This window comes from Myodes glareolus, chromosome 17, assembly GCF_982192425.1.
Source record: "Myodes glareolus chromosome 17, mMyoGla1.1, whole genome shotgun sequence".
In the NCBI taxonomy this organism is placed as follows: domain Eukaryota; kingdom Metazoa; phylum Chordata; class Mammalia; order Rodentia; family Cricetidae; genus Myodes; species Myodes glareolus.
In genome coordinates, this window is record NC_142042.1 from 41,144,585 (window position 1) to 41,170,981 (window position 26,397).

General features: G+C 44.1%; 1 protein-coding gene across 2 annotated transcripts; it reads left to right on the top strand.

Moving 5' to 3' along the window:
* Window positions 1-652: 652 nt before the first annotated feature.
* Window positions 653-4,738, top strand: Gpr88 (G protein-coupled receptor 88). 2 transcript variants are annotated; one of them, XM_085677791.2, is made up of 2 exons: window positions 653-1,290; window positions 1,682-4,738. In XM_085677791.2, the coding sequence occupies exon 2, from the start codon at window positions 1,751-1,753 to the stop codon at window positions 2,903-2,905; it is 1,155 nt and encodes a 384-aa protein (XP_085533917.1). In that variant the 5' UTR covers window positions 653-1,290; window positions 1,682-1,750; the 3' UTR covers window positions 2,906-4,738. The 2 variants fall into 2 exon arrangements, with proteins under 2 accessions (XP_085533917.1, XP_085533916.1); XM_085677790.2 differs by having other exon boundaries at window positions 661-1,290; window positions 1,679-4,738.
* Window positions 4,739-26,397: the final 21,659 nt, after the last annotated feature.

Genomic DNA, 26,397 nt, shown 5'->3' on the forward strand with positions numbered 1-26,397 from the left:
CCTGACATATTTTCAATGAGTCCATAGTTTACATGTGGGTTCTTTGGATGCTGATTGTCTTGTAGGTTTGGACAAATTTGCAATGAAGAGTTCTACCATTAGAGTATCATACAGGGTAGTTCCCCTGCCTGCATGCTTATTCACCCCTCTCACCTCCCCATCCCTAGCCCCCCACAGTTGGTGATCTCTCTCCACAGTTTAATGTTTTCCAGCATGTAATACAGTTGGGGTTGGGTAGTACACCACCTTTTCAGAGCCCCTTCGCTTACTAAGAATCTTTCCAATTTCTTTATGTGCTTTATGTTTTGACAATTTCCCTTTCTTGTGAAGTGGCATTCCATTATCTGGCTGTATTAAAGACACCATCTTTAGACCACCTGACCATTGTATCCGCACACCCCTTTCATCTCACCGAAACACAAGCCGAACTTTGGAGAGGTGTCTAGCGACGAGAAGAAAAGAATAGACGTTATGATTTAAGCTAGGGCTCACATATTTTCTGTAGCAATTACTCATGTCCCACTTTGCCAGATGGGGGGAGGTGAATTTCAATTCAAATGTAAAGTCATTTTCCCTGAAAATAAGCGGGAGTATATTTATCTCTGAGAAAAAAAATGTCTTGCCTCCAGGATGAATCAGACTGAGATGAAATTTTACTCTAACATTTAAAAGAGAAGAAAAGGAAGGAAAATCAGACAGAGAGAGGGAGGAAGGGAAAGAAGAGAAGGGAAGGAGAAGAGGGTAGTGAGAGAGAGAGAGAGAGAGAGAGAGAGAGAGAGAGAGAGAGGGAGAGAGACTAACTAACAGAATTATCTGAGCAAGGTGTTTCTCTCCCTTTTACCAGTTAGAAGTTACTGAATAATTCATGACAGCAGGGAAAGGCTGTCTTCTCCCTGGGTGATGGATAACGGAGCAGGAGAGTGCTTGCAGTGGGTTTGCCACATCAGCCAGCACTCTTGCTTCTGAGCACAGGGTGCGCTCCTCTCCAGCTCAGCTTTTCTTGCAGCCAGGCATCCTTGAGGTTGCTGCCTGCCCACCCGCCTGGGCTTGTAGCCTCACCACTTCACTTTCTCCAATTCTACTGCCAGCTGAGGAGACTCCCCACAGCTGCTGGCTCCTGCCTGGGACCATGTGTGTGGATGCTGCTTGGGAGAAGCAAGGCGCTTGCTCCTGGCATGGATCCCAGCTCAGTTTCTCCTGTTGACTTCTGGACCACAGATGCTGCTGCTGAGGAGGGATTTCCTGGCATCTCTCCTGTTATCATCAGCTAAGGACTGGCCCCAAATCAAGGTACCTTCTACTATGTCTCCTTGGCATTTTTTTTCCCCAGCCAGGGTATCTCCACTTTCTCCCCTTAACAGGGGCTCTGGCTGGCAACAAACATTCTTCTCTCTCTCTCTCTCTCTCTCTCTCTCTCTCTCTCTCTCTCTCTCTCTCTCTCCCCCGTGTGTGTGTTTGGGGAAATTGTTCTTGGTGTTGGCATGACCTTAGAGCTTCCCTACTGTTCACTGAGTGGAAAGCGGACCTTCTCTGTCACTGGAGACATTTCTGAGGCAGGCACCTGTCATCTGCCACCCCCGTTTCTCCTTCAGCTCCCTCTCCCCCTCCCCCAACCCATTATTCGGCTTCAGCCTTGTGCTGGTGGCAGAGGGCTGAAGGGATGTCTTTGCCCTCCCAGCAGGCAAGTGTCAGGATGGCCCGCGCTGCAAGAAGCCAACGCTAGGGTGCGAGGTGTGAAGAGTTGTCCAGAATGACCAACTCCTCCTCCACTTCCACCTCCTCCACCACCGGGGGATCGCTGTTACTGCTCTGCGAGGAAGAAGAGTCCTGGGCCGGTCGGCGGATTCCGGTGTCTCTCCTGTATTCGGGGCTGGCCATAGGGGGCACGTTGGCCAACGGCATGGTCATCTATCTCGTATCGTCCTTCCGAAAGCTGCAGACCACCAGCAACGCCTTCATCGTGAACGGCTGCGCAGCGGATCTCAGCGTCTGCGCCCTCTGGATGCCACAGGAGGCGGTGCTGGGGCTCCTGCCCGCCGGCTCCGCGGAACCCCCAGGGGACTGGGACGGTGGTGGGGGCAGCTACCGCCTGCTCCGGGGAGGTCTGTTGGGCCTCGGGCTCACTGTGTCCCTCCTGTCCCACTGCCTCGTGGCGCTGAACCGCTACCTGCTCATCACCAGGGCACCTGCTACCTACCAGGTGCTCTACCAGCGGCGCCACACGGCGGGCATGCTGGCGCTGTCCTGGGCCCTGGCGTTGGGTCTGGTGCTGTTGCTCCCGCCCTGGGCGCCCAAGCCAGGAGCTGAGCCCCCGCAAGTCCATTACCCCGCGCTCCTGGCGGCGGGAGCGCTGCTGGCACAGACGGCGCTGCTGTTGCACTGCTACCTGGGCATCGTGCGCCGCGTGCGCGTCAGCGTCAAGCGGGTCAGTGTGCTCAACTTCCACCTGCTGCACCAGCTGCCCGGCTGTGCAGCCGCCGCCGCCGCCTTCCCCGCCGCCCCACATGCTCCGGGTCCCGGTGGCGCCGGGCACCCCGCGCAGCCCCAGCCCCTGCCGGCCGCGCTGCAGCCGCGTCGCGCACAGCGACGTCTCAGCGGCCTGTCGGTGCTGCTGCTTTGCTGCGTCTTCTTGCTGGCCACGCAGCCGCTGGTGTGGGTGAGCCTGGCCAGCGGCTTCTCGCTGCCGGTGCCCTGGGGCGTGCAGGCGGCCAGCTGGCTCCTGTGCTGCGCCCTGTCGGCGCTCAACCCTCTGCTCTACACGTGGAGGAACGAGGAGTTCCGCAGATCCGTGCGATCGGTCTTGCCCGGCGTCGGGGATGCGGCTGCAGCCGCCGCGGCCGCCACCGCGGTGCCAGCCATGTCCCAGGCGCAGCTGGGCACCCGGGCGGCTGGCCAGCACTGGTAACTCACCTGGCCCTGGGGAGCTTCCTATGCCATCTGCTGCATCACCTCCTCTCTTTGTAAGCTACCCCCAGCCCCAGAGAAGATCCCCGTGGGAAAGAGTTTGCCTTCCTTTCCCAGTGCAATACCTGAACCGAGGTCTTTCCCTAAATGGAGTCCCAAAGTAATCGTGCACCACCACCAGATTTTTCTCCTTTGTTCCCGTGTTTTAGAGGCACCCTTACGTCCAGGCACCCAGACTGCAAGGATTTGTAAACTGACGTTTTAAAAGAACCAGTTAATTTATTTCAAGTTTGCTTTGAAACATAGCTTTCAAAACATACAACTCTTCCAACCTCCATCGTCTTATATATGGAGCGCCTTGAGTGTATGAGTGTGTGCATGAGTCAAAGGGAATACTATGGAGGAAGAAACTGTGTGTGTAGACAGCATTTTAATCATGCTTCCTTCTGTTACAGTTTTTAGTCTTTGTATATTGGCCTGAAAGAGTGAAACCACAGGTGTGTACCCCGGTGTGTATTGTCATTGAGACCTCAAGCCCTTTTTTCTTTAAAGGGTCATTATTGAGTCATTTATGAAGCGAGATAGACTCTCAGTCAGTGAGGAAACAAACCAAATTTATTGTTTTACACCCCTCTCTACTCATCTCTAAGGTGGAAAGCTAGCGTTGGGTGTTACATGTAAAAATTTCAAGCTTGCTAGTGGATGGTCTGAAACCAGAAATGGAATTTTGGAAACAAAAAAAGGGGGGGCTATCTATTTTAGGTAGTAGCTTCACATTTTCTAAAGCATGCACACTTCCTGCTACCCACATTTGTAATCAATTTATTCGCCTCTGAGTGTGACCGCAGCTTTGAACATTCTGTACTATAATGGTTGCTAAGGAGAATGAATACTGCCTTCTCTTTAAAGATGTCTCAATGCACACGATATACTTAAACACTAATGCCATAATTGCATAGCTGATGTTAGCTGCCATTGCATGCTCCTAGATGCTAGAACATATTGGGCATGTGGTACCCAAAGCAATACCCACGAGACAAGGACATTTTACTTCTTCCAGACGCCAGAAGGGATGGCCTTTCACCATTTGGAAAGAGACACAGATACACCTGTGGCTGCCTAGAGTTCTGGTCTTGACCTGGTTTGTGAGACAACTGCCATTTGGAACTTCGGTTCCTACATGAAACTGATGGTCAAGATGATACACGAATACAGATTGACTCTCCAAAGCCACTTGTGCTTTTAAGGGGTTAGGCAAGTCACCCGCTAGGAAGTATCACTGTTTTATGTTATTCATATATATTGCCATGCCATTTATTATCAGTATCATGTCTGTTGAAGATGGAATAGTACACTCAGTGGTGTGTCAAAGGCACGTTCCAAATGGGACTCTACTCTCCAATGTCTCAGTTGAGGTTTCCCATCTTCATCTTTGTTTTCAGATACATTTTCAATGTGCAAAACCATGTGACATCATCTCATGAAATTAAACAGGGAAGACAGTAATAAGAGGCACAGAGCAGTCTGTTAGCCACATCGAGTCTGGGGCCAAACAGCCTCAACAAACTTCATAATTCAGAAGCAAAGACAGCTTGCCTTGCTGCACTCTTGGACCAAGAACGGTAGGAACACTTGTACATTTGAATAATTATGGGAGACACAGAGAATGGACATCTTTGGAGGAAAACAAAATAAAATAAATGTTTGTCCCTAACAATACATCAGCAGTCATGTTATTAACCAAACTCTGTGCATGAGCTATTTCTCTCACGAGCATTTCATCTGTTCCCGGCTTCCTGTATTCAGATATTTAATTAAATTTTAGATAATGCTTCTCCTGGGTCCATTTCTTCTTTCTTTGGGTGTCTTCTCTCTGTCTCTGTCTTCATGGTACTGTACCAGAAGACACTGTGTTCCCAAACACCAGAGATACAAAGTGACTTCTAATGTTTTCTAAAATGCTTTCTACTTCCTATAGCTAGGTGAGGTCATTACACTGGTCTAGGAAAAGAGTTAGGTATGTTTCCTTTCTGTAAACATTGTGGAATGGGCCACAGAGAAATGGGGATTTTTCCATTTGGGGGTGCAGTGGGACATCTTTCAAAGCCTTCTAGTTAAGTGTTGTCCTTGTTTCCCGTTGTGGTGATGCCAACAAGTTCACTCTCTGTCGCTATAATGCGCCACACACAGAAAGATTTACAAATGAGGATCTGATACCTTGCCATGTTTCTGGCTAGCACTGAGAACTGTTGGCTGGCACCGTGCCATATGGGAGACCTACTTCCGATTAATTTACTAGTAATTAACTCCGCAGGACTGATTCACTTTTAAGTTTGAAGCCGCAGCGACGCATCTAAAAATGTCTTCCTAGGCACTGCCTGTGAGTGTTGGAGTGACTTCTTTGGCAAATTAAATGAATAGAGACTGTGTTCTTATTTAAATGAAACTACATATTATCCACCCAGGAATTAAAAAAAATTCCCAACTGCTATCGGGCTTCCCTAACTTGCGTTCTGTGCTTTTTTTCCCTTTATGTACATGCCTATTAACATGGGTAGCATCTGCCTTCCTTCTGCATCCATTTAAAGGGCTGAATTCCAGGACATAACAGTCTGTATCTGCAGTACTTTCTTCTCAAAATGAAGACTCTTAATAAACTAGAATTCTGCTTGGTACAGGGACTTTTGCCGATGTTGTTTCAAGTCAGATAAATTTCTCCTTGTTCTCAGAATGACAGAAAATATTCCCACACTGGAAAGTATTTCTTTTCAGAGGGACCCAGTGGAGGAGGGCATGCAGTGGAGGAAGGGGTGAAGGGCAAAGAGGCTTTCTTTAAACACTGATAAAGGAAGTTGGTCTGCTTTGAACTCACAGTGGAGGACAATGTTGTCCTTCTGGTGGCGACATGTTCACTGGCTTTGGCATCACCTTTACTGCGTAGTCCAGGGGTTCATATGATACTTGCCTAGCTCTACAGAACCCTTGATGGCTGATTTTCTTGACAAGGACCGCCATGGTGTGACTCTACATGAAGAACAAGGAGGATCTGGGGCAGTGGCTCAGTCAGTGAAGTGTTTGCTGTGCAAATATGAGGACCCGAGTTCAGATCCCCACAATGCGTTTAAAAAGCCAAGCATGGCACAACACAGCTGGGATTCCAGCGCTGGGGAGGCTGAGACAGGAGAATCCATGGAGCTTGATGGCCCGACACATTGGCTGATGGGTGAGTTCAAGATTTCAGTGAGAGACTGTCTCGCACGTGTGTATGCACACACACACTCACATTTGTGCACATATGAATATTGTACGCACACACACATGAACATTGAGAAAATGATGATGTCCCTTCCTCTCAAGGCCTGTCCTTAGTGTTTGTGACTTGTGGGCCAATGGTGCTCCTCGTAGAACTTTGGGTCTATGGGAGGGTGACAATGTCTTTCTTGGTATTTACCCTTTTAATACCTCTAGGAACCTCATATAAATGCTTCCTGCTCACCCCGCAGACCTGAGTTCTGCCTGTGTTCCCATCTCAGCCAGCTGCCTTATCACCTCTGTTATACCCGGGCCAGAGTAGCCCCTGGAAGTGGTCTCTGACTCTTTGGGTAGAGAGCTCCTGGGTCCCAGGCACCTGCATCTGTTGAGGGAGACACAGGCTCCAGGCTGGCATAGGTCCTTATAGGATAAGTGGTCAGAGGAGGACAGAAGCCCTAGCCTTAAAATGCAAGACCTAGATTGGAGTTCGGGTTTCTCTGAGTGCAATGGCGCTGTCAACACTCTCGTTTAAAGACCCTGTTCAGGCACCCTTGCCCAGCCTGTCCCACCTATAGGGCCTCCTTAGTGAAGTCCCACACTGAGATTCCCAGATACTCCTGAAGGCTTGATGCATAGTTGAAAGTGAGGGGAAAACTGCAGCTGAAGAAGAGATTGAGTGTGTATGTCTGTTGGAAGGATGTGATGGGTACTCGGGATCCCCTGCACCGTTTTCCCTGCAGCTGAAGAAGAGATCCGATGTAGATGTTGGTTGGAAAGACGTTTTGCGTACCTGGGATCCCCTACACCATTCTCCCTACTGCTGTGCAACTTTAGAATTTTCATTAGGACACATGCCTATGAAAGTGCAGCCCAAGCTAAACAAATAATAAAAAGAAAGAGGAAAAAAAAAAGGAAGAGCACAGAAAGGAAAGAAGCCACGGCCTGAGATCCCACAGGGTTAATTACCGCAGACACTGGGCTGAAAGGTTGGTCTGCCTCTGGACCACGAGACTGCAGCTCACATATGAAGGTGGCAATCAGGACTTTGAATGAGGCATGGAATCCCCTTCACGGCGTGACCACCCCTTAAGCCTTCTCTCGGATTCAGATTTGCTCTTAGAGCCCAGATGTCATACACACTCGCTCTCAGCACAGAGCAGCTCCATGTCAGCCTCCCGCCAGCCAAGAGCCTTCCAGGGTTATTCCAGCCTTTCCCTCTGGGCAGGGTTCATTCACTGCCAGCACCATCTGCCTCCTCATCAGGACTCTACCCGTGCCTTGGGCTCCTTCTCCACAGACTCCATGTACAGTACAGCGCCAGGCGTATTCCCTCCTTATATTCCCCTCTTAAAACTTTCTCTCTCTCTCTCTCTCTCTCTCTCTCTCTCTCTCTCTCTCTCTCTCTCTCTTTCTCTGTGTGAAAGAGAGAGAGAGACTATTCAAAACTATATGTTTTTCTTTCATTTATTTTTATCTATTTTGTAAAGGAATTTTTTTAACCACCAGTCATTTGAAGTACATTATGTATTTAATATATTTGTAATTGATAACAGTAACTTTTTATATTTAAATGATTTCATATACGAACAAATAGGTATTATTATGACATCTTCTTCATACCTATGTGTTATGAGAATGACAGTTTTTAAAGAAAAAAGGTTTGACTTGTTCTTTTGAGTATTTATTTTTCTCTTAATGAAATAGACCCAAGAATAAATTTTAGTTCCCAATTCATATCTCACCAAAGGTTGTACAGGGTAATAAAATATAGAACCGGGAGACAGGCATAAAGTAACATGGACGTCTGCCCCTTCTGTTTAGCCAAGTTTTCTTTGGACTGCCAGCTCCCGAGTAATAACAGAGACTTTTTATAAAGTATGAAAGCTGGGCCTTAGCTTAGGTTTATTTCCAACTAGCTCTCTAGCTTTTATAACTTAAATTAACCCATTTATATTAATTTATTTTCTGCTACATTCTCATTACCTTTCCTCCATACTATATATCCAACTTTCTCCAGGTCTTGCTGGCAAATCTCCTGCCTCAGATTCTTCCCAGAGTTCCTTTTTCTACCTGGAAGTCCCGCCTATCCTCTCCTGTCTAGCTATTTGCCATTATGTTCTTAAACCAAACAGAAGGTGCCTTAGGTGGATGAGGAGGACAGAGACATCTTTACACAGTGTGATCAAATATCCTGCAACACTTCTGTCGTAGTCAAACTGTCTACAGGACTAAATCAACATTAAGATATTTTGGTTCTCATCACCTCTTTAAATTCAATGCGGAACTGTGGTAGGTGTGCAGTTATTTCTGAAGGTCTGGAGTTTGATTTGAGAAAGCCCTATATATTGTTAATCAGCGACCAGGCACTGCTGCCAGAACTTGGGAGAAGTAACTACGGGATGTCTTTATTTTTCTCTGCAGTTCAGAGAGTGGCAGTCCGGGAGAAAGTGCTGGGAACCACCAAGGTTGAGGTTTTGCTATATTTATTAGGCAGAAATGACTTGAATTTTCAGAGTCTCTTATGCAATTTAGGCCTAGTTTCCAGTTTTGTGCTTTCAAGGTTAGAAAATTGTGTGGCATCTTTTGTGGGGCAAGAAACAGACACTGTGCTTTTAGCCAAAAAACAGTTCTAGGACATGTTAGCTTGGCTTTACACCTCTTAGTACTATAACTTATATCATTCCAAAAGGTTTTATTTTATGTGTGTGTGTGTGTTTGTGTGCGCATGTGCATATGTCTGTTGTTTTTTCATGCCATTAAAGGTCAGAGGACAACTCTTGGAAGGATAGAATGCATGCACTAGTAAACCAAACTGTCACCCTCATCTTCAATAAAGTTGGAGTTAAGTCAGTGGGATGGTTCAGATAGAGGTGCCACCAACAAGATGGACAAACTGATCTAAGCCGAGCCTGGAGGATGTAACTTAGTATGGCTGTCAAGAGAGGGTCACTAACGCTTTCCTTACCAGGCTAAGGTTAGCATACATGGGTTGAGTAACCTTCGTTGGTTCAGACTGAAAGAAAAGGACTGAGACCACATGTCTTTCATGGAAGATCTTGCTAAAAGAGGACTGCTCTGTGGAGAAATTTGGATGGGTAGCTACTTCCTGTGTAGTAGGCAACTCACTTCACCCCGAACAAGTGGTTTGAAAATAGGGAAAGAGGCCAGCAGTGTCAACAAAAAAATCTTTTCTGGGGGAAGCTGGACAAGTAAGACAATGGCATTCTTCTCTCTAAGTACGCTTCCTGTGGCTTTTGAGGCAGGGACAGGCAGGCATAGGACACAGTCACTGTGAGGAGCCCTGGCGCTTTGTATCCAGATATACGTCCAGATATACCAGGCAGAGGAAGTGCCTTCCATTTTCTGACCCGTGACGCTAAGTGTAAGCTGGAACAGCAAATAAGGGCTATCTCTAGGATAATTTTGAAAACCATGTTATGAAATATGACTAAAGGAGATGATAAGCTGGAGAAAAATGGGTAAATAGGAAAAAAAGGTTGTTAAAATATCAAAAAGATTGTTGATAATGCGGCCTGCTGCTTCTTTTCACATTTACAGTAAAAGATAGGTATTGAGCCAGGTGGTGCATTCCTTAATCCTAAACCACGGTAGACATAGGCAGGAGGGTCACTGTTAGCTCACGGCCAGCCTGGGGTACATAGGAAGAACCTGTCTCCAAAGGACAAAAAAAGATAAGGCAGGTATCGTGGTCTGTTTTATGACTGATGATCTTCCTCCCTGTCCATAAATGTCACCAGCAGAGGAGATTGACGACTATTGAACTCAAGTATAGTTGACTTCAAAGCCTGGGCTTATAAACATAGTGTAAAAATGCAGAATCCAGAGCAAATGCTAGAAGCCAGGTTTGGCTGAGTGGGTGGGAGATAGATTTCAGTTTAATAGAAGGAAAAAAGAACTTTATCTCAAATTATAAGTGCTCAAAATAGTTGGGGCTGTCTCGGGAGATTATGACTTTCCCAGCACCTGAAGGATACAAGTTGAGGTGGAAGATTAACTTGCGAACGGGCGTCTATGCCAGGTGGAAAGCTTCCCCGTGAGAAGCTGGAGATGCCTTTAAAGGCTGGTTTCTGTGATTACATAATTGCTTTTCTGCTTGGAGGTGACAAACGCTACCTTGTTCTGGGTCTGTGATATTTCAGCTGATTAGTCACAAGGAGCATGCCTGCTTCATGTCTTACCCTCACCAACCAAAGAGAAGCAAGCCACAGTGACAGCATGTATCCCTCTTTGGGCACAGGGACACCAACAGGACACATTCTTTGTCACTTTGTCCAATTCATGCTTCTTCTGGTCTGTCTCCCCTTCAGTCCCCAACCTTTTTTTTTTTTTTTTAAGAGGAATATAGCTTGGAAGAAGTGTATCTTAACATTTTCTTATACTAAATACGAAGACACAGTGTATTAGCTAGACACATTTAATTTTAATAAGGACAACATTTTTGATTGCTTTATTTTGGTGGCATGGAACAGATCTGGATGAAAAATAAGTTGAATGAAAAATAGACTAAGGTCAGCTTTCTCGGGAACATTGCCTTTCCTGAATGCTGTTCTCAGCTGAGGGTTTTGCATGTGACACAGTCTCCAGCAGGTTTTAACCAAACCCTATTGTGATGGCTATTTTTTGTTGTCAGTTTGACTATATCTGGAATCAACTACCTATGAGAAATTTTTGCTTAATTTAAAGTAGCAAGCTCCACTTCTAATCTGAATCTTTTGAGGTGGGAAGACCTACCTCTAATCTGGGTCACACCTTCTGATAGAAGCCTAGACACAGATATGGAAGAAGGAAGCTTTTGCTCTGAAATTGCTTGCTTTTGTCTTGCTAGCAAGTCCATTCCTTCACTGACATTAGAACCTACTCTTTTTTTTTTTTGCATATTCTGGCATATACTTAAGCACAAATGAGACTTCAAACCTCGTGTACTGGACAACTCCTGGACTCTTGTACCTTCCATTTATAGGCAGCCATTGTTGGATTAGCTGGACCATAGCTTGTAAGTCATTCTAGTAAATCCCCTTAATAAATAAATTCATATATATATATATATATACATACATATATATACTATTCATTCCATATGTTCTGTTACTCTAGAGAATCCTGACTAATGCACACGACTAACGTATATGTCAGGACTGGCATAGGGCAGTTATAAGCTGACCCTCCCAGTGTTTTGACACAGTGAAGGTTAGATCTATATACTAGAAGCTCCTAGTGCAAAATCTTAGCACAAAACTGTCTTGGATTTATTCTAGGTTAGTAACAGAGACTGGGCTCACAAGCTTAAAATCTTTAGATTCTATGCTCTCCAATTTACTTAAACAAAAAGAATAAACTCCTAAATTTATAAAAATTGTATTTGGTGAGGTAGGGTTCTATAGAGAAACAGACCTAATATAGTCAAAGAGGATGTATTTGATTGGCTTATACAATACTATCTGGGTAGCCTGACAAAGACTGTATCACAACAGAGAAGTCAAGAATCTGATATTTTTCTCAGTCCATGAGACTGAATGTCTTAGCAGTGCCAATGAGGTGCTAAATATCTGGAGGATTCTTAGAAAGATGCTGGTCTAGAGTCTACAGTGAAAGCTGAAGAAGCTGGTTCTAATATCAGTGAAGGAGCAGCAGTAGTAGGGTAGATGAACTTGCCAGCAAGAGTGAAGGCAAACAGGCAAAGAACAAAGCTTCTTTCTTTCATTTCCCTTTTATCTAGGTTGCCACTGGAAGGTGATGCCCACTTTAGGGTGGGTCTCCTCATTTTGATAAGCTGATCAGGAAAATCCCTCACAAAGGTGCCTAGCAGTCTTTTAATTAATTCTAGATTAAGTCAAGCTGGCAACCAATGTCAAGCAACTCAAGCACTTGGTATTAGCAAAGAGAGACAGTGCCGCTGATCTTATTTTATTAGAAATGATCATGATTTTATCATCTTTATCATTGCTCTCACCATTTCAATAATTGTTTGCCAACAGTTGAGAGCTGTTATATATAAATTGACTTTTCTATTTAAAGACTTACAAGTATTGACCAGCTCATTGTTCTATGGGTTCACTGTTTGGATGGGGCCACGTGGGTGATACTTCTGCTATTCTCAGATGAATCTACATATGAGCCTGCAGTCAGCTGATAGCCCATGGACCACACATCTTCCTGGTATTTGGCTAGCTTTAGTAGGATTTATACTTGAGTGGTTGAGCTAGCCCAGGCCCATTCACACGAGGGATCCAGCTTCTGTTATCTTTGCTAATGCATATTGAACGAGTTACATTACAGGGCAAAATCAGCTTGAAAGTTCGTGGATTGGACAGCTAACACCCACTAGGACAGTGTTGAGAAGCGGGACCTCTCAGAGGTGGTTAGGACTCTGCCTTCGTGGATGATGAGTGGGTTGGTTATTGTGGGAGAGGGTTCCTTGCACAGGCATGGCATTGGATTGCTTTCCTCACTCATGTGTGTCTCCTTGCTCTTTGGCATCACTCATGCAACAAGAAGGTCCTCTTCATAGTCAAGCATATAGTCTTGAGGCTGGTGCAGAAGGGTCACAGGGTTGAGGCCAGCCTGGGCTACTGGGATACATAAAGAATCACAGGTCAGCTGGGCTACCGAAAACTTTGTATCAAAATACAAAATAAATAAATAAATAAAATCCTGAAATGAAAAAGTCCAAAAAGCTTTAAATTCAAGTCTCTAACTCTTGAGCTCCCAGCCTCCAGAACTTCAAGAAATCTTCCTTCTTTATAGATGACTCCATCTCAAGTATTGTGTTATAGCACCAAAAAGTGGATGAAGATGTTTAATCCTAACCCAAGGTTCCTTTTGTCATGAAGCATACCATATTCATAGGCACTCTGGTCTGGAATATGACAGTGAGTGATTGCTCTGCCTCCCACAGACGAGGAACTCAAACTAGATGTCGGTGTTTGACTGCGAAGGAGAAGTTCAGGAAAATGAGGCAGAAGGCAAACATTTTATGGATATAGCCGTATTTTCCTTGTACTGCCACCCTTTGGGGTCAATTCTATGGCTGGCCTCTAAAGGTTTAGCAATTTCTCTGAGTAAACGTGAAAATTGTTAGTTCTCTTTCGTAATACTAATTTTTTTCTCCATGTTACTTTTAATCAAGAATCAGGTTTTGGTTGTTAGTGTTTGTGTTACAAGGCAATTAAAAAACAAAACCAAACCCAGGAGATTGTATTTCAGACATGATCCCTTCTGGGTCCCAGTGCATCTGTCCCTAGGACTTCCAGGCACTCTGTTATCTTTCTGGCCTGTCTGCCCATGTGACAAGACTCTTTGCAAAGCCTGCCGTGTGTGCTCACACTGCATTCCGGGTGACAAGTTGACTGACACAGTTGTCCCCTGAAGTTACCTACCTTGTCATTGAACCGCTCCTCCCACCAGCCCCAGGACAGTGTGTAAGTTACACTGTTTCGGGATACCATGTTTCTGAACACAGTAAAAACATAGAATTGCATGAGCTTGGATTTAGGAAGAAGAATTATTATCTCTCTCTTTCCATCTCATCCTCTGTGTGTGTCTCTCACATGAACTGAGAGAGAGGGGAGGTGGAACTCTCAGAGGTCAGAAGATAATTTTCTGAAATTGGTTCTCTTCCTTCACCCTGTGGGCACTGGGGACAGAGCTCAGGTCACCAAACTCGGTGGCAAGTGCCTTTATCTTACTAGCCCAAACTTAGCCTATTAATGAATTGTATTATTATAGAACATTATGTCTCTGACAAATGTCTTGGCCAAATTTTGTCTTTTTCTCTTTGGACCAAGTTTTCCTTGCCCGGGTTTGAGTCTACACTGTCATTACAAAAGTATAGAGGTCCATTGCTATCATTAGAAAAAGCAACACACTGCCCGGGAAAGGCTGAACCCCTTGAGCTGGGTTGGCGATTAAGGGAGACATGTTTCTTGTCTTAAAGATCATCTTCTCTCATTAAAAAAAAAAATCAATCTCGCTCTACTCTGGAAAAACCATAAGAGCAGGAGAGCTCATTCGCAGAGATGAAGATATAAATGCATAAAAGGCTGGCAATTTGCTATAGCTAAAAATACATCCCATCTAGATGCGTTTCCATCACGGGTGTTGCTAGTGGCGCGTCCAGGCTTCATTTGTGAGAGGGCACCTCACCTGAGCCTGAAGTCAGGATGGGGTGCAGTGGCTTTAAGGGACTTTCTGCAAGGTGTGCACATTCTAGCTGTCTCTGTTTGACATTAGTGTCCCTTTCCTGGAGTCAGGTGACCGCAGGCCCATCACAGTTTGGTTCTGGTCATTTACATGAGCCTAACGTGTGCCTGTGCGAAGTGTCTCTTCAGCCTGTGCCTTCTGCAGACGGAGATCAAGTAGGGGAAATGTAAAACAAATAATTCATCACTACTGGAAGCAGCAAAAGGCGAATGCAGGAGCCGATACGAAAATGTGTAAGAGGGAGAACAAAATCAAAATGCCAGAGGAGCCTGAGCATCAGAATTCAAATCAAATCAAGTTAAGAAAATTGAAAAATTTGACTGTACAAGAAAACAAAGAGACTGACCCAAGAGTTATCAGATAGAAACTGGTAGGAAATTCGGATTCAGGATATCACAGATAGCAACATGTAAGAGCCAGGACAAAAAATGTAAATGCTACTCAACCCGTAGAATGATCACCTTCCAGAATGGGCGTCGCCAGACGTCAGCAGATCAGTTGAAAGCCATTATCTTAAACCATTTTTGGAAGGCAATTTGAATTCAAAATTATGGACTGCTCCCAAAGCATGGTTGCTATCAGAATATGCTCTTATATTCACAGACTCCGGAGTGGGCAAATCGTTGCAGGCGGGGCTGAAATGCTCTTTCAAATCATTTATGTTGAGTTGCAGTCCTTAGCTTAAGGGCCATCAACATTAGATTGCCAGCCCCAATTCCAGGTGAATTGATGCTAAATTGCTGATTGGATTACAATACTTATTTTAAATCTAATCTAGGAGTAACATTTCAGGAAGTCAGTCTGACAGAACAGTTAGCAAAGATAACAGGGTAGAAGAATCCAGAAATAAATCAGGGAGTGTATAGGTTTGAGGGAAACAGGGGATAATCTTTAAGATGTTAGTTTGCTACTTGAAAAAATGTCCGGCATATTCGCTAATGAATTTCTTAAGGCTGAACAAACTTTTAGACATAATTACTTCTTGAATGAGATGTTAAGGGAATCCAACAATCCTGTGGCTACAGCTACTGCTTTTTAGGTCGTTTGGACAAGCACTGGCCACTGGTCCAGCTGCAGTCTGTAATAAGCTGCAGGTCTAGTTTCATGTTTTCCCTTTATATCTTTTCCTCCTCCCTCCTTTCCTTCCCCTCTTTTTTCTTTCATGAACCACTTGCTCAGGGAAGCACGCACTCATCGACAGTGTCCTCAGTCTTCACGTTCTTGAGTAAAGACGTAGAAAGCTTGACTGCTCCATTCGCGGGCAAACAGAATGAAGGGTTTAGAGAAATTTGGAAGTTTTACCAAGGGAGGGTTTTGTAAAAGCCATTGATGTTAGTGGAGGCTGATCACATCTCAAGGAAAAGGCTACTGAGTGCTATTTCTCATCATATTATAGAATAGAGACAACAATAAATGAAGCTCAGAAGTAGGGACCTGCAAGCCCAGAGAATTTTCTGAGCTGCCTTCTAGCTTCAGGCTTCAGGTGAATTTAGCCAGTGTTGTTTTTTTGGGAATAAGAAGAGTCCTCTGTTCTTGACTCATGTCTCCTACTTCTTGTAAGAACTAAAATGATGCTCACGAGACTTCTGACCCTTGCAGGGCCCTGGCTGCGGTAAACACGTTGATTCAGTTCCCGAGGCTGCTTTGAATGAGATGCAAAGAGGAAAATCGTGTATTTACTGAATTGGAATAGGACCACTTAAAAGCTGTAAGATTTTTAAGCCTTGATGCAAAAGGTGTGGGAACTTTGATGGGGGCTACAAATCTCTGAGACTTTATTGTCCTGACACAGTGTTGATTTTCCTAAGTAAACAAATATCTCTTTGTCCACAGGGATGCTACTAATAAAAGAAATAAACTCAATAGCGAAGTCTATTTTCCCTGTTGAAACCATTTGAATTTGGGGGGTGGGGAGGTGACTTGCCAGTTCATCATGTAGGTCAGTCACTGCGGGAAATTAGGGATTAACTCTTTATGACTCTAAGATCTAGAATACAGCTCCATTGCTACCCAGAAAGTCTTTGGACAGGGAGGGGTGTCGGTGAGAGATCTTTAGAGGAACAGAACCAATGGAATGAACGCCCATTACAATACAGTTTGGGTGGTCCAACACTGGCCCTTTGCACACTGGAGAGGCTGAGAACCCGGTGGCTGCTCAGTTTGTGAGGCTGGCTGCCCCAGCTGTACCGTTCTGGTATTAATAACTCGGAGGATGCTGGAGAGCTGCTAGCTTCAGCCTTCTCTGGAAGATTGGAGGAGCTGTAGTCAGCAGTGAAGAACAGTAGCGACAGTGTAGAAGTACCTACCGCTAAGGACTAAAATCAGCAGTACCCCCACTTCACCCCACCCCCACCTCCGACTAGCCAACCTCTTTCCATTTAGGCATTTCCATTTAGTACTTTCAATGGCAATTGAAAGTACTGTCCACTCCGGGGGACTGTCTTCCCCCTATCAGTTAATACTTGGAGGAAACACTCTCGCCTATATGCCTACAGCTGTGCCTTTAGTTCATCCGACCGACTGACAAGCAAGATTGAACACTATAGGTAAGATGAGAATATTTCAAGGGTCGTTCTGAGGAATAGTAAGCCTGTGGCTTTTTTTTTTAATAAGTTTTCTCTTCAGGAGTGAGGCCCCTGCAGGGCTCCTGGTTTTAGAAAGCATCGAGGCAAGCTGGACAGTGGTTTCGAAGGCTCTGTGTGGATTTTGATTGGCTCAGCACCTTGTAATAAACGCAGTCTGAGCCTGAGGAACAGAAGCTACTCCAGTCTGCTGATAATCTAGTTCTTAATGTCATCTGATCTGGCCTTCTAGTTTAGAATGCAGGTTTCTTCCTAGAACTGTATCACATAATTAAAAAAATAAGGTCCAACAAGAAAACCTCTCAAGTTTGATTAGAAACGACCATCCTAAGGCTTTTTGAAAAAAATTACTCTAAGAAAAAAATTGGTGTATTATGATAGGATTCAAAGTAGAGTATCCCTAGTATCTACTGACTACAGTGTGTCTTTCGGTTCACCTCCAGCGCTGTTTCTCTTTGTGGACTTAAAAGAGTTATTGGAAACAGCTTACTGGGAAATCCATCATCATTATCACAGGAGAGACAAGGTCAACATCCCTACCTCAGGCCCGCCAGAGGGCGTGCCTCCCTTCCTCAGGCCATCAGATGGTATAGGTTCTTTTACAAAGGCATTCAAAGGAAAGCTTGCTTGTTTTCCAATGTTCTTTTCCTTCCAACAGTCACAAGTACCCTTATGGAAGGCTTATTGTACAATGCTCTTTCACTAGGGTGTGGTCCCTGCAGTTGTAACCCTAGAACCAAAGATTTATCTTTCTGGTGATTTCTTTTGGCATTGCTCTTCTAGCCTCATAGTTTATTTCCAGTTTCAACACTGAGAAATTCGTCATCATCAAGATAAAAAAAAAATTCCAAATGTTTTTACTTATTTGTGTTGCTGAAGATCAAACCCAAGGCCTTCTGGAGGCTAGGCGAGGCTACATCATTGTCTCCCAAACGGCATCGGATCTCGTAGAACTGGAATTACAGATGACTGTGAACCTTCATGTGGGTTCTGGGATTTAAACTCCAGTCCTCTGGAAGAGTAGCCAGAACTCATAATGACCGAATCCTCTCTCCAGGCTGAAAGACAAAAACCTAATTCCTCTGAGATTTCTCCACTCTTTGGCTTTATAAAGAACCTTTTTTTATGCTTGACTCTCTCATATTTCTGCATCTCGTATTTCTGTATCTTTGTTTTCTCTTTTCTTTTCTTTTCCAGCTCTATCCTTAAACATGGTCTCACGGGTCAGGTCCCTTTGACAACGTCCACACGTTGTTTTGACCTTTCCTGTTTTCTTGTTCTGCAGCTGTCATTCTGCCAAGCAAGTGCTGATCTTCCAGACCCCACATGTGTGCTAATAAGTGTTCATGTTCTCAGACAAACCCAGCGCCGCTTACTCAGTCCCTCTCTCTCCTCCATCTTCTTACGCTCAGCTCACGCTGACTTAGTCACATTGACTTTGTCTAATTTCCTAGACGGTTGGTGCTCTACTTAGCGTCCTGATTGGTTTTTTTTTTTTAAGACTAATCTTTATCTGTAAAATCGTGTGCATGTGTACGTGTGTAGGTCTGTGTTTGAGTGAGTGCAGGTGACAATGGGGTCCAGGAGAGGGAGCCAGATCCTCTGGAGAGGCACTTAAAAGCAGTTGTGAGCTGACAGACATGGGTGCTAGGAAACCAATTCCGTTTATCTGAAAGAAATGGTGTGCTCTGTCTCTCTAGCCACACCTTCTGACTTTGATAAACTATCTCCTTTGCTTACAAATCAGGTAGACTCCTCTTTGACACCTTACAGCTGCGGGTAGAGACACCCAAACTGTTGCGCGCTGTGCCCGCATGCATTCCTGATAAATTTCTATGTCACACCGCGATTCACAGAACTCTTTGATAACAGTCTGTAAGTCTCTCTACACCATAAAGTTTTTAAAGAATAGTCCTGTATTTTGATTAATGTCATTTCTCTACTAAAACCAGAAATTTCATAAGTGTTGATCAGATGAGGGAGATCTTTACGGAGAAGCTGTGCTGTTAGTCTTCAAACAAGGATAGTTCTGAAGTTCAGTGGATACGCCTTGAACCTCAGAAGTGAAAAAGCAACCACAATGGATGAGAAGAGAAACTCTTCAGAGAAGGGGAGAGAGCACTACCCACTTCCCAGCTGCCAGTGGACTCTGCAGAGAGAGAAGGTTACAGAGCCCGGGCACACAAGGTCATCAGGTGTGGGGGAGGGAAGGAGGCCAGAGAAAGGGCTAGGGAATCATTAACAGCTCTGCTTTCTCTCCCGTCTCATCTTCAACCCAGAAACAGGCCTAGTTGCACAACTGTCCCCCGCCCCTCCTCTCTTCATGCTTTCCTGCCCTCTGCCCCCACCCCACTTCATGCCTCTATTCTAGTGCAAGCCACTCTGGTTCCTGAAAGCCCCTGTGCTTTTCCTCTTCACAGTCTATTATCAACCCAGCAGTTTTAGAGCTCCTTTTGGCCTGCCAAACGTGATAATGTCATGTTTTATCTTAAAATCCTCTAATGGAATCCCATCTCCCTCCCAAGGACCTCATGACTCTTGCGAGATGGTTCTTGGGAGACAAGAATGCTCATCCTTGCTGTTCTTGTCCCTTGCTGTTTTTTCCTCTGTCTCTTCACTCCTGCCAGGCTGGCTGCCTTGCTGCTCCCCTGGCCTCTAGAGACGTACTTTCATTAGCGTCTGAATAACACTGACACGTCTCAGCTCATGCAATCCTTCTTCTCTTTTGGTATGAGAAACACATATCATGTTCATGGTTCTGAATATTGCTCTTTTTTACAGCAAGACACAAGGAACTTAGTTCTTTTTGTAACTGATATTTTTTTTTTCATCAATCAAATTCACCATGATTTATGCGGTCACACCGTCATTGTTGAACATTTGAATAGTTTCTAAATGCTTCCTAATACAATCATTGGTGCAATAGGTAACTTTATAATGAAAGAGGTATCTAGATGGGGGGATCCATTATGGGGTTAGAGAATCTGGGCTAGGGAAACTCGGAGGAATCCACAAGGACAACCCCAGCTAAGACTGTAAGCAATAGTGGAAAAGGGTGCGTGAATTGGTCTTCTCCTGTAATCAGGAGACTTTCCTAATTGTCATCATAGAACTTCCATTCAGTAACTGATGGAAGCAGATGCACAGATACACAGCCAAGCACTGTACCGAGATCCGGAAGTCCAGTCGAAGAGAGGTAGGAGAGATTATATGGGGGGGGGGTCAAGATCATGGAGGGGAAAACCACAGAGACAGCTGAGCTCTTGGGAGCTCACTGACTCTTGCCTGACAGCTGGGGAGTTTGCATGAGACCTAAGTAGTCCTTCTGTATGTGGTTGACAGTTGTGTGGTTTGGTCTGTTTGAGTGGCCTCTGACAGTGGGACCAGGATCCATTCCTGGTGCATGAGCTGGCTTTTTGGAGCCCATTCCCTATGGTGGGATGCCTTACTCAACCTTGATACAGCAGGGAGGGCCTTGGTCCTGTCTCAACTTGATGTTCCAGGCTTTGTTGACTCCCCATGGGAAGCCTTACCCTTTCTGAGGAGTGGATGGGGTGTGGGTTGGGGGAGGTGAGGGGAGTGGAAAGAGGGGAGGGAGGGAAAACTGTGATATGTAAAATGAATAAAAATTTTGAAATAAAAATTAGCAAAAAAACCAGGTAGGTTTATAAAGTTACCTTAGAATATTTGTGCAAGGATATCTATAAGACACAAAGGGATGCATGTTTTGGCTAAAGGGTAAAACACATTTGTAATTTAGATACATATTGCCAAACCATTCTTCCCAATTGACAATGTAGTTAGAAATTCCTTTCGATATAGAATTTAAAACTAGAAGCCATTTATTTTTTTCTTTTCCCCCTCACCTGTCAATATCTTTTACCCATTTAACTTTTGGGTTGTTGTTAAATTTCTCTGACTCTCTTAAAATTATTTTATATCATAATGATAAACTCTTATCTATATAATGGATTAAAGTGTAAATTTTCACCTTTAATCCCAGCACTTGGGAGGGAGAGGCAGGGGATCTCTGTGAGTTTAAGGCCAGCCTGGTCTACAGAGTGAGTTCCAGGACAGCCAGGACTACACAGAGAAACCCTGTTTTCAAAAAACAAAAACAGCAGGCTGTAGAGATGGCTCAGCGATTAAGAGCATTGCCTGCTCTTCCAAAGGTCCTGAGTTCAATTTCTGGCAACCACATGGTGGCTCACAACCATCTGTAATGAGGTCTGGTGCCCTCTTCTGGCCTGCAGAAATCCACACAGACAGAATATTGTATACATAATAAATAAAAAAAGAAAAACAAAACAAATACCAAACTTGTTTTCTCTCAAGTTATTTGTTTCAGTCTAACAGATATTTTAATTTTTCTCACTGTTTTATTTATAAATTTTATGTAGTGTTTCAATACCTTATATCTGCCCTGTCTAGAAAAAACATAAAGGCAGTCAGTTTGCAACTTTGACCTATTTTTGTGGTAACATTATCAGCAAATTTTAATTTCCAGTAAGTGAGTTGTATTGCTACTTTCCATCTATTTTCTGTAACTTTCCTGTATGCTGAGCATAGACTGCTGTCTCCCGACTAATTTTGGAGAAATATACAAATGGCCTCTACTGCAGTGCTTTAACATGTTATTTTATCCTTATGATAATCACACAACTATACATTGGCTAGGGATAGGCCACACAGGATGCTCTTGTGTTGCTGGGCAACAGTCGCAGGCGGTAGCACCCAGCGGTATGGTGATGAGAGAGTAACAACCAGCCATGCTGAGAGTTTGCAACGGATGCGGTGTGTTGTTTCTTTACGTTAAGCTGTCCACTGGGTGAGGTGCACTAAGTGCATTTCAGTTTGTAGCCTGGACTCGTTACTGCTCTTTTGCGTGACAAAGCGCTATAACCAAAGTAAAGTAGCAAAGAGAGTTTATTCTGGCTTACGGTTTCAGAAGGATAAGAGGAGTCCATCACCGTAGGGAGGCACGGCAGCAAGGGACAGGCATGACGGTGGGTGCAGGAAGGTCAGAGTTCACATTCTCAGCCACAAAAGCAAAATGGAGAGGACAACCTAGAAGTGCGTCATGGCTACAGATTCTCCAAGCCCATCTCTGGCGATGTGGCTCACATTCAAATACTCCTTAGTGTAACTAAACGCAACAGTACCACTGTCTTTATGGTTTACAAGACACTGTGACCAAGGCAGATAAAAGAAGGAGTTTATTTGGGACTTGAAGGTTCAGAGGATTAGTTAAGAGTTTATAATCACCATGGTAGGGAGGATGGCAGCAGTCAGGCAGGCATGGCACTGGAGCCGTAGCTGAGAGTTGACATCTTCATCCACAAGCATGTATTAGGGAGAGCTAACTGGGGATAGGGTGAACTTTAGAAACCTCAAACTCATAACTCGTGACACACCTTCTCCAACAAGGCCACACCTCCTAATCCTTCCCAAACACTCCTGCCAACTGAGGAACAAGCATTCAAACGCCTGCGCCTATGAGGGCTGTCCTCATTCAAACTACCACAGACACCAACTGGGGACCAAGCATTTCTCAATTAACCACCACAAGTATTTACAACTTACGATTTTTTTTTTCAGAACAGAACTTCACTGTGAGCAGGAGAGCATCCATAAAACCAACTGGATTTTGACTTTTAATTTAATTTTATTTTTATGAGTGTTTTGCCTGCTTGTATGTATAAGTACTACATGTGTGCATTGTGTCCAGAGAGGTCAGAATGTGGCACTGGAGCTAAAGATGGTTGTGAGCCACCACATGGGTATGGGGAATCGAACCCAGGTCCTTTGCAAGAGCAACAAGTAGACTCAACTGCTAAGTCATCTCTTCAGCCCCTTGGGTTTTGATGTTTTCTCCCATTCTTTCTCTTTCTCCTCCTCTTTCTCCTTTTTTGTTCCCAACATCTCCAATGATATTTTTCCCATTTTCTTTTGTATCTTTAAGATATGATTATTTGTTAAAGAGCGGTAATGCTGGGTCTTGAGGTAGATTGATTCCCAATTTTCTGAGAAACCACCGTACTGATTTCCAAAGTGGCTGTACAAGTTTGCACTCCCGCCAGCAGTGGAGGAGTGTTTCTCTTGCTCCAATCCTCTTCAACATAGGCTGTCATCAGTGTTTTTTTTTGTTGTTGTTGTTGTTTTTTTAATCTTAGCCATTCTGACTGGTATAAGATGGTATCTTAGAGTCATTTTGATTTGCATTTCCCTATTGATTAAGGCTGTTGTGCAATTCCTTAAATGTCTTTTAGCTATTTGATATTCTTTTGCTGAGTGTTCTCTGTTTAGATCTGTACCCTCTTTTTAAGATTAGATTATTTGATATTTTGATGTCTAGTTTCTTGAGTTCTTTATATATTTTGGAGATTAGCTCTCTGTCAGATGTGGGGTTGGTGAATATCTTTTTCTATTCTGTAGGCTGTCATTTTGTCTTATTTACCATGTTCTTTGCATGACAGAAGCTTCCTTTATTGCTTGTTGCTCTCAGTGTATGTGCTACTGGTATTTAGGAAGTGGTCTCTTGTGCAAAGGAATTAAAGGCTACTTCCCACTTTCTCTTCTATCAGGTTCAATATAACTAGGATGCTCAATCATACCAAAGGACACTAGCTCAACTATGTTCATAGCAGCATTATTCATGACAGTCAGAACCTGGAAACAACTTAGGTGCCTTTCAGTCGAAGAATGGATAAAAACAATGTGGTAATTTATACAATGGAGTATTATTCAACTTTTAAAAACAATGACATCATGAAATTTGCAGGCGAATAGATGAAACTAGAAAAAAATCATCCCGAGTGAGGTAACCCAGACCCAGAGAGAAACACGGTATGCACTCACTCCTAAGTGGACACCAGATGTAAAGCAAAGGATAACCAGACTACAACCCACAGCTCCAGAGAAGCTAGGCAGCAAGGGGCACACTAAGAAGGACACATGGATTAACCTGGGAAGGGGAAATAAGCGAGATCTCTTGGGTAAACTGGGGGTAGAGGGCGGTAGAGGGGAGGGCATGAGGAAACTGGATGGTTGAGCTGAGGGAGGGATGTAGGGGAAGAGCAATAAAAAAAGATGTCTAGATAGAGGGAGCCACTAAAGGGTTAAGGAGAAAACTGGGGCTAGGAAAATTCCAAGGAATCCACAAGGATGATACCAGCTAAGACTCTAAGCAATAGTGGAAAGGGTGCCTGAACTGGCCATCTTCTGTAATCAGATTGATGGCTATCTTAATTGTCATCATAGAACTTTCATCCAGTAACTGATGGAAGCAGATGTAGAGATTCACAGCCAAGCACTGGGCTGAGATCCGGGAGTCCAGTCAAAGAAAGGAAGGAGAGATTATATGAGCAAGGAGGGTGATTATATGAGATTATATGAGCAAGATCACGGTGGGGAAACCTACAAAGACAGCTGGGGAGCTGAGCTCTTGGGAGCTCACTGACTCTTGCCTGACAGCTGGCAGCTTGCATGAGACCTAAGTAGTCCCTCTGCATGTGGGTGACAGTTGTGTGGTTTGGTCTGTTTGAGTGGCCTCTGGCAGTGGGACCAGAATCCATCCCTGGTGAATGAGTTGTCTTTTTGGAGCCTATTTCTTAGGATGGGATGCCTTACTCAGCCTTGATGCAGTGGGGAGGGCCTTGGTCCTGTCTCAACTTGATGTTCCAGGCTTTGTTGACTCCCCATGGGAGGCCTTACTCTTTCTGAGGAGTGAAGGGGGGTGGGATGGGATATGGTGAGAGGGTGTGGGAGAAGGAGAGGGAGGAGAAGCTGTGGTTGGTATGTAAAATGAGTAGAAAAATTAAAAGTATGATAATGTATTGATATCTTTTAGTGATGGCTATTCTAGGACTATTTCTCTGAATATACAATATGTCTCTTTTTTTTTGTATACCAACTCAAGCTTTCTTTCATCTTGGGCAGTTTCCTTGAATTATATCCTAGGACATTTTTTTCATTGCTTCATTTTCTCTTCTTTGGGATTTCAGCCATATTATGCTGAATCTCTGCTTGCCTGTTTTGTGTGTTTGTCCCTTCTGTTCTACAGTGACTGATTATATAATAGAACAACTCAGTGGATGGAAGATGTATTTGGACTCACAGTCTCATCATGGCTGCTTGGTTGTTTCCTCTTGGATAGAACGTCTCAACAGTAGAGGTGTGTGATGGGAGCTCGTCACTGTGAACAGAAAGCAAAGAGTGAGAGTTAGGAACAAGACAACTATTGCCAAGCTTAGCTGTAAGTTTTTCTCTGTCTCACCTGGTCCCGCTGGACCTGATTCTCTCTGGCCTGCTGGTTCTTCTGTGAGTGAAGATCATACTATTTTGTCCCTTCCAACTCATATTATAAGGTGTCTCTTTCAGATCGCTGTACTGGGCATATTTACTGCATATTTTTTAGGTCTTTAACATCAAGACCTTCCCCACATTCTTAGCTCTTCCCCACACTTTCTTATGCATGATTTATAATATGATATGATACTTGCTGTTTCTCTTTGTTTCTTAATCTCACTACAACTTAGTTGTTTTTAAGGTCCCTCCTCACACTTTTCTTATTGCTTTGTAATAATATTTTTCCAAAGAAAACACGGAGCAGTAAGAAGACATACGCTTGAGTGGGCTGTGTGTTCCTCGGGGAATGGCAGGAATGAGGCAATGGTATTGCAAAGGGAGAGTAAGCAAGTGGGACCCAGCAGGCTATCACCAAAGGCTCCTCATTTCCCTTGGTTTACGTGACGGTAAAGCATGATCAGGTCTAATTTGGGGGCTTAACTTTGAAGGCAGCAAGATGATAGGAACTCATTACTATTTGTAAAACAAATAGATATGAATTGGAAGGATTTGTTAGGATTGTAAAATTCAATTTTCCCACTGCTCCGGTTTCTGAACATGGAAACATCATCACCTGGAGCAAATCCAAATCCAGGCAGTTCTCTTTCATTTATTGGAACTTTTTTATTTGAGTCTGTTTACATTTATAAAATTTCGAAGTGTGTTTCCTGAATGGTGCGTCTTTTCATGAGTATTTCCTTACCTAATTAAGTCTATGCCTTATGCCTGCTTTGAAGAAATGTACCCACTTTAAGGGAGAAGTTTTGGGTAGTAGCAGGGAGGAGTTTTAGTGTATAGTAAAGGTAGGATCCTACTTTAATTTGAAGTCCTTGTTCCAAGTCAAGAATGCACACTGCCTCCCCCTGCTTCCTCTTGCCTGCTGCCGTCCACTATTTTTCAGGACAAAGAGACTAAATGAATGTTCTTGAAAAATCAAGTACACAGTGCAGCGAAACTCCAAACAAGAGCAAGGAGTGGACACAGGAACTCTCATTCATGGTTGCTGGTGAGTGCACCAAGCCATAAGGCCATTTATTTGGAAAGTAGTTTGGTGTTTTCAAGGAAAACCAAACACCCCAGAAATGGTGTGGAT

What these genes read in the sequence shown, in the direction of transcription:
- Gpr88 (XM_085677791.2), top strand. Translation starts at nt 1,751, where the DNA reads ATGACCAACTCCTCCTCCACTTCCACCTCCTCCACCACCGGGGGATCG.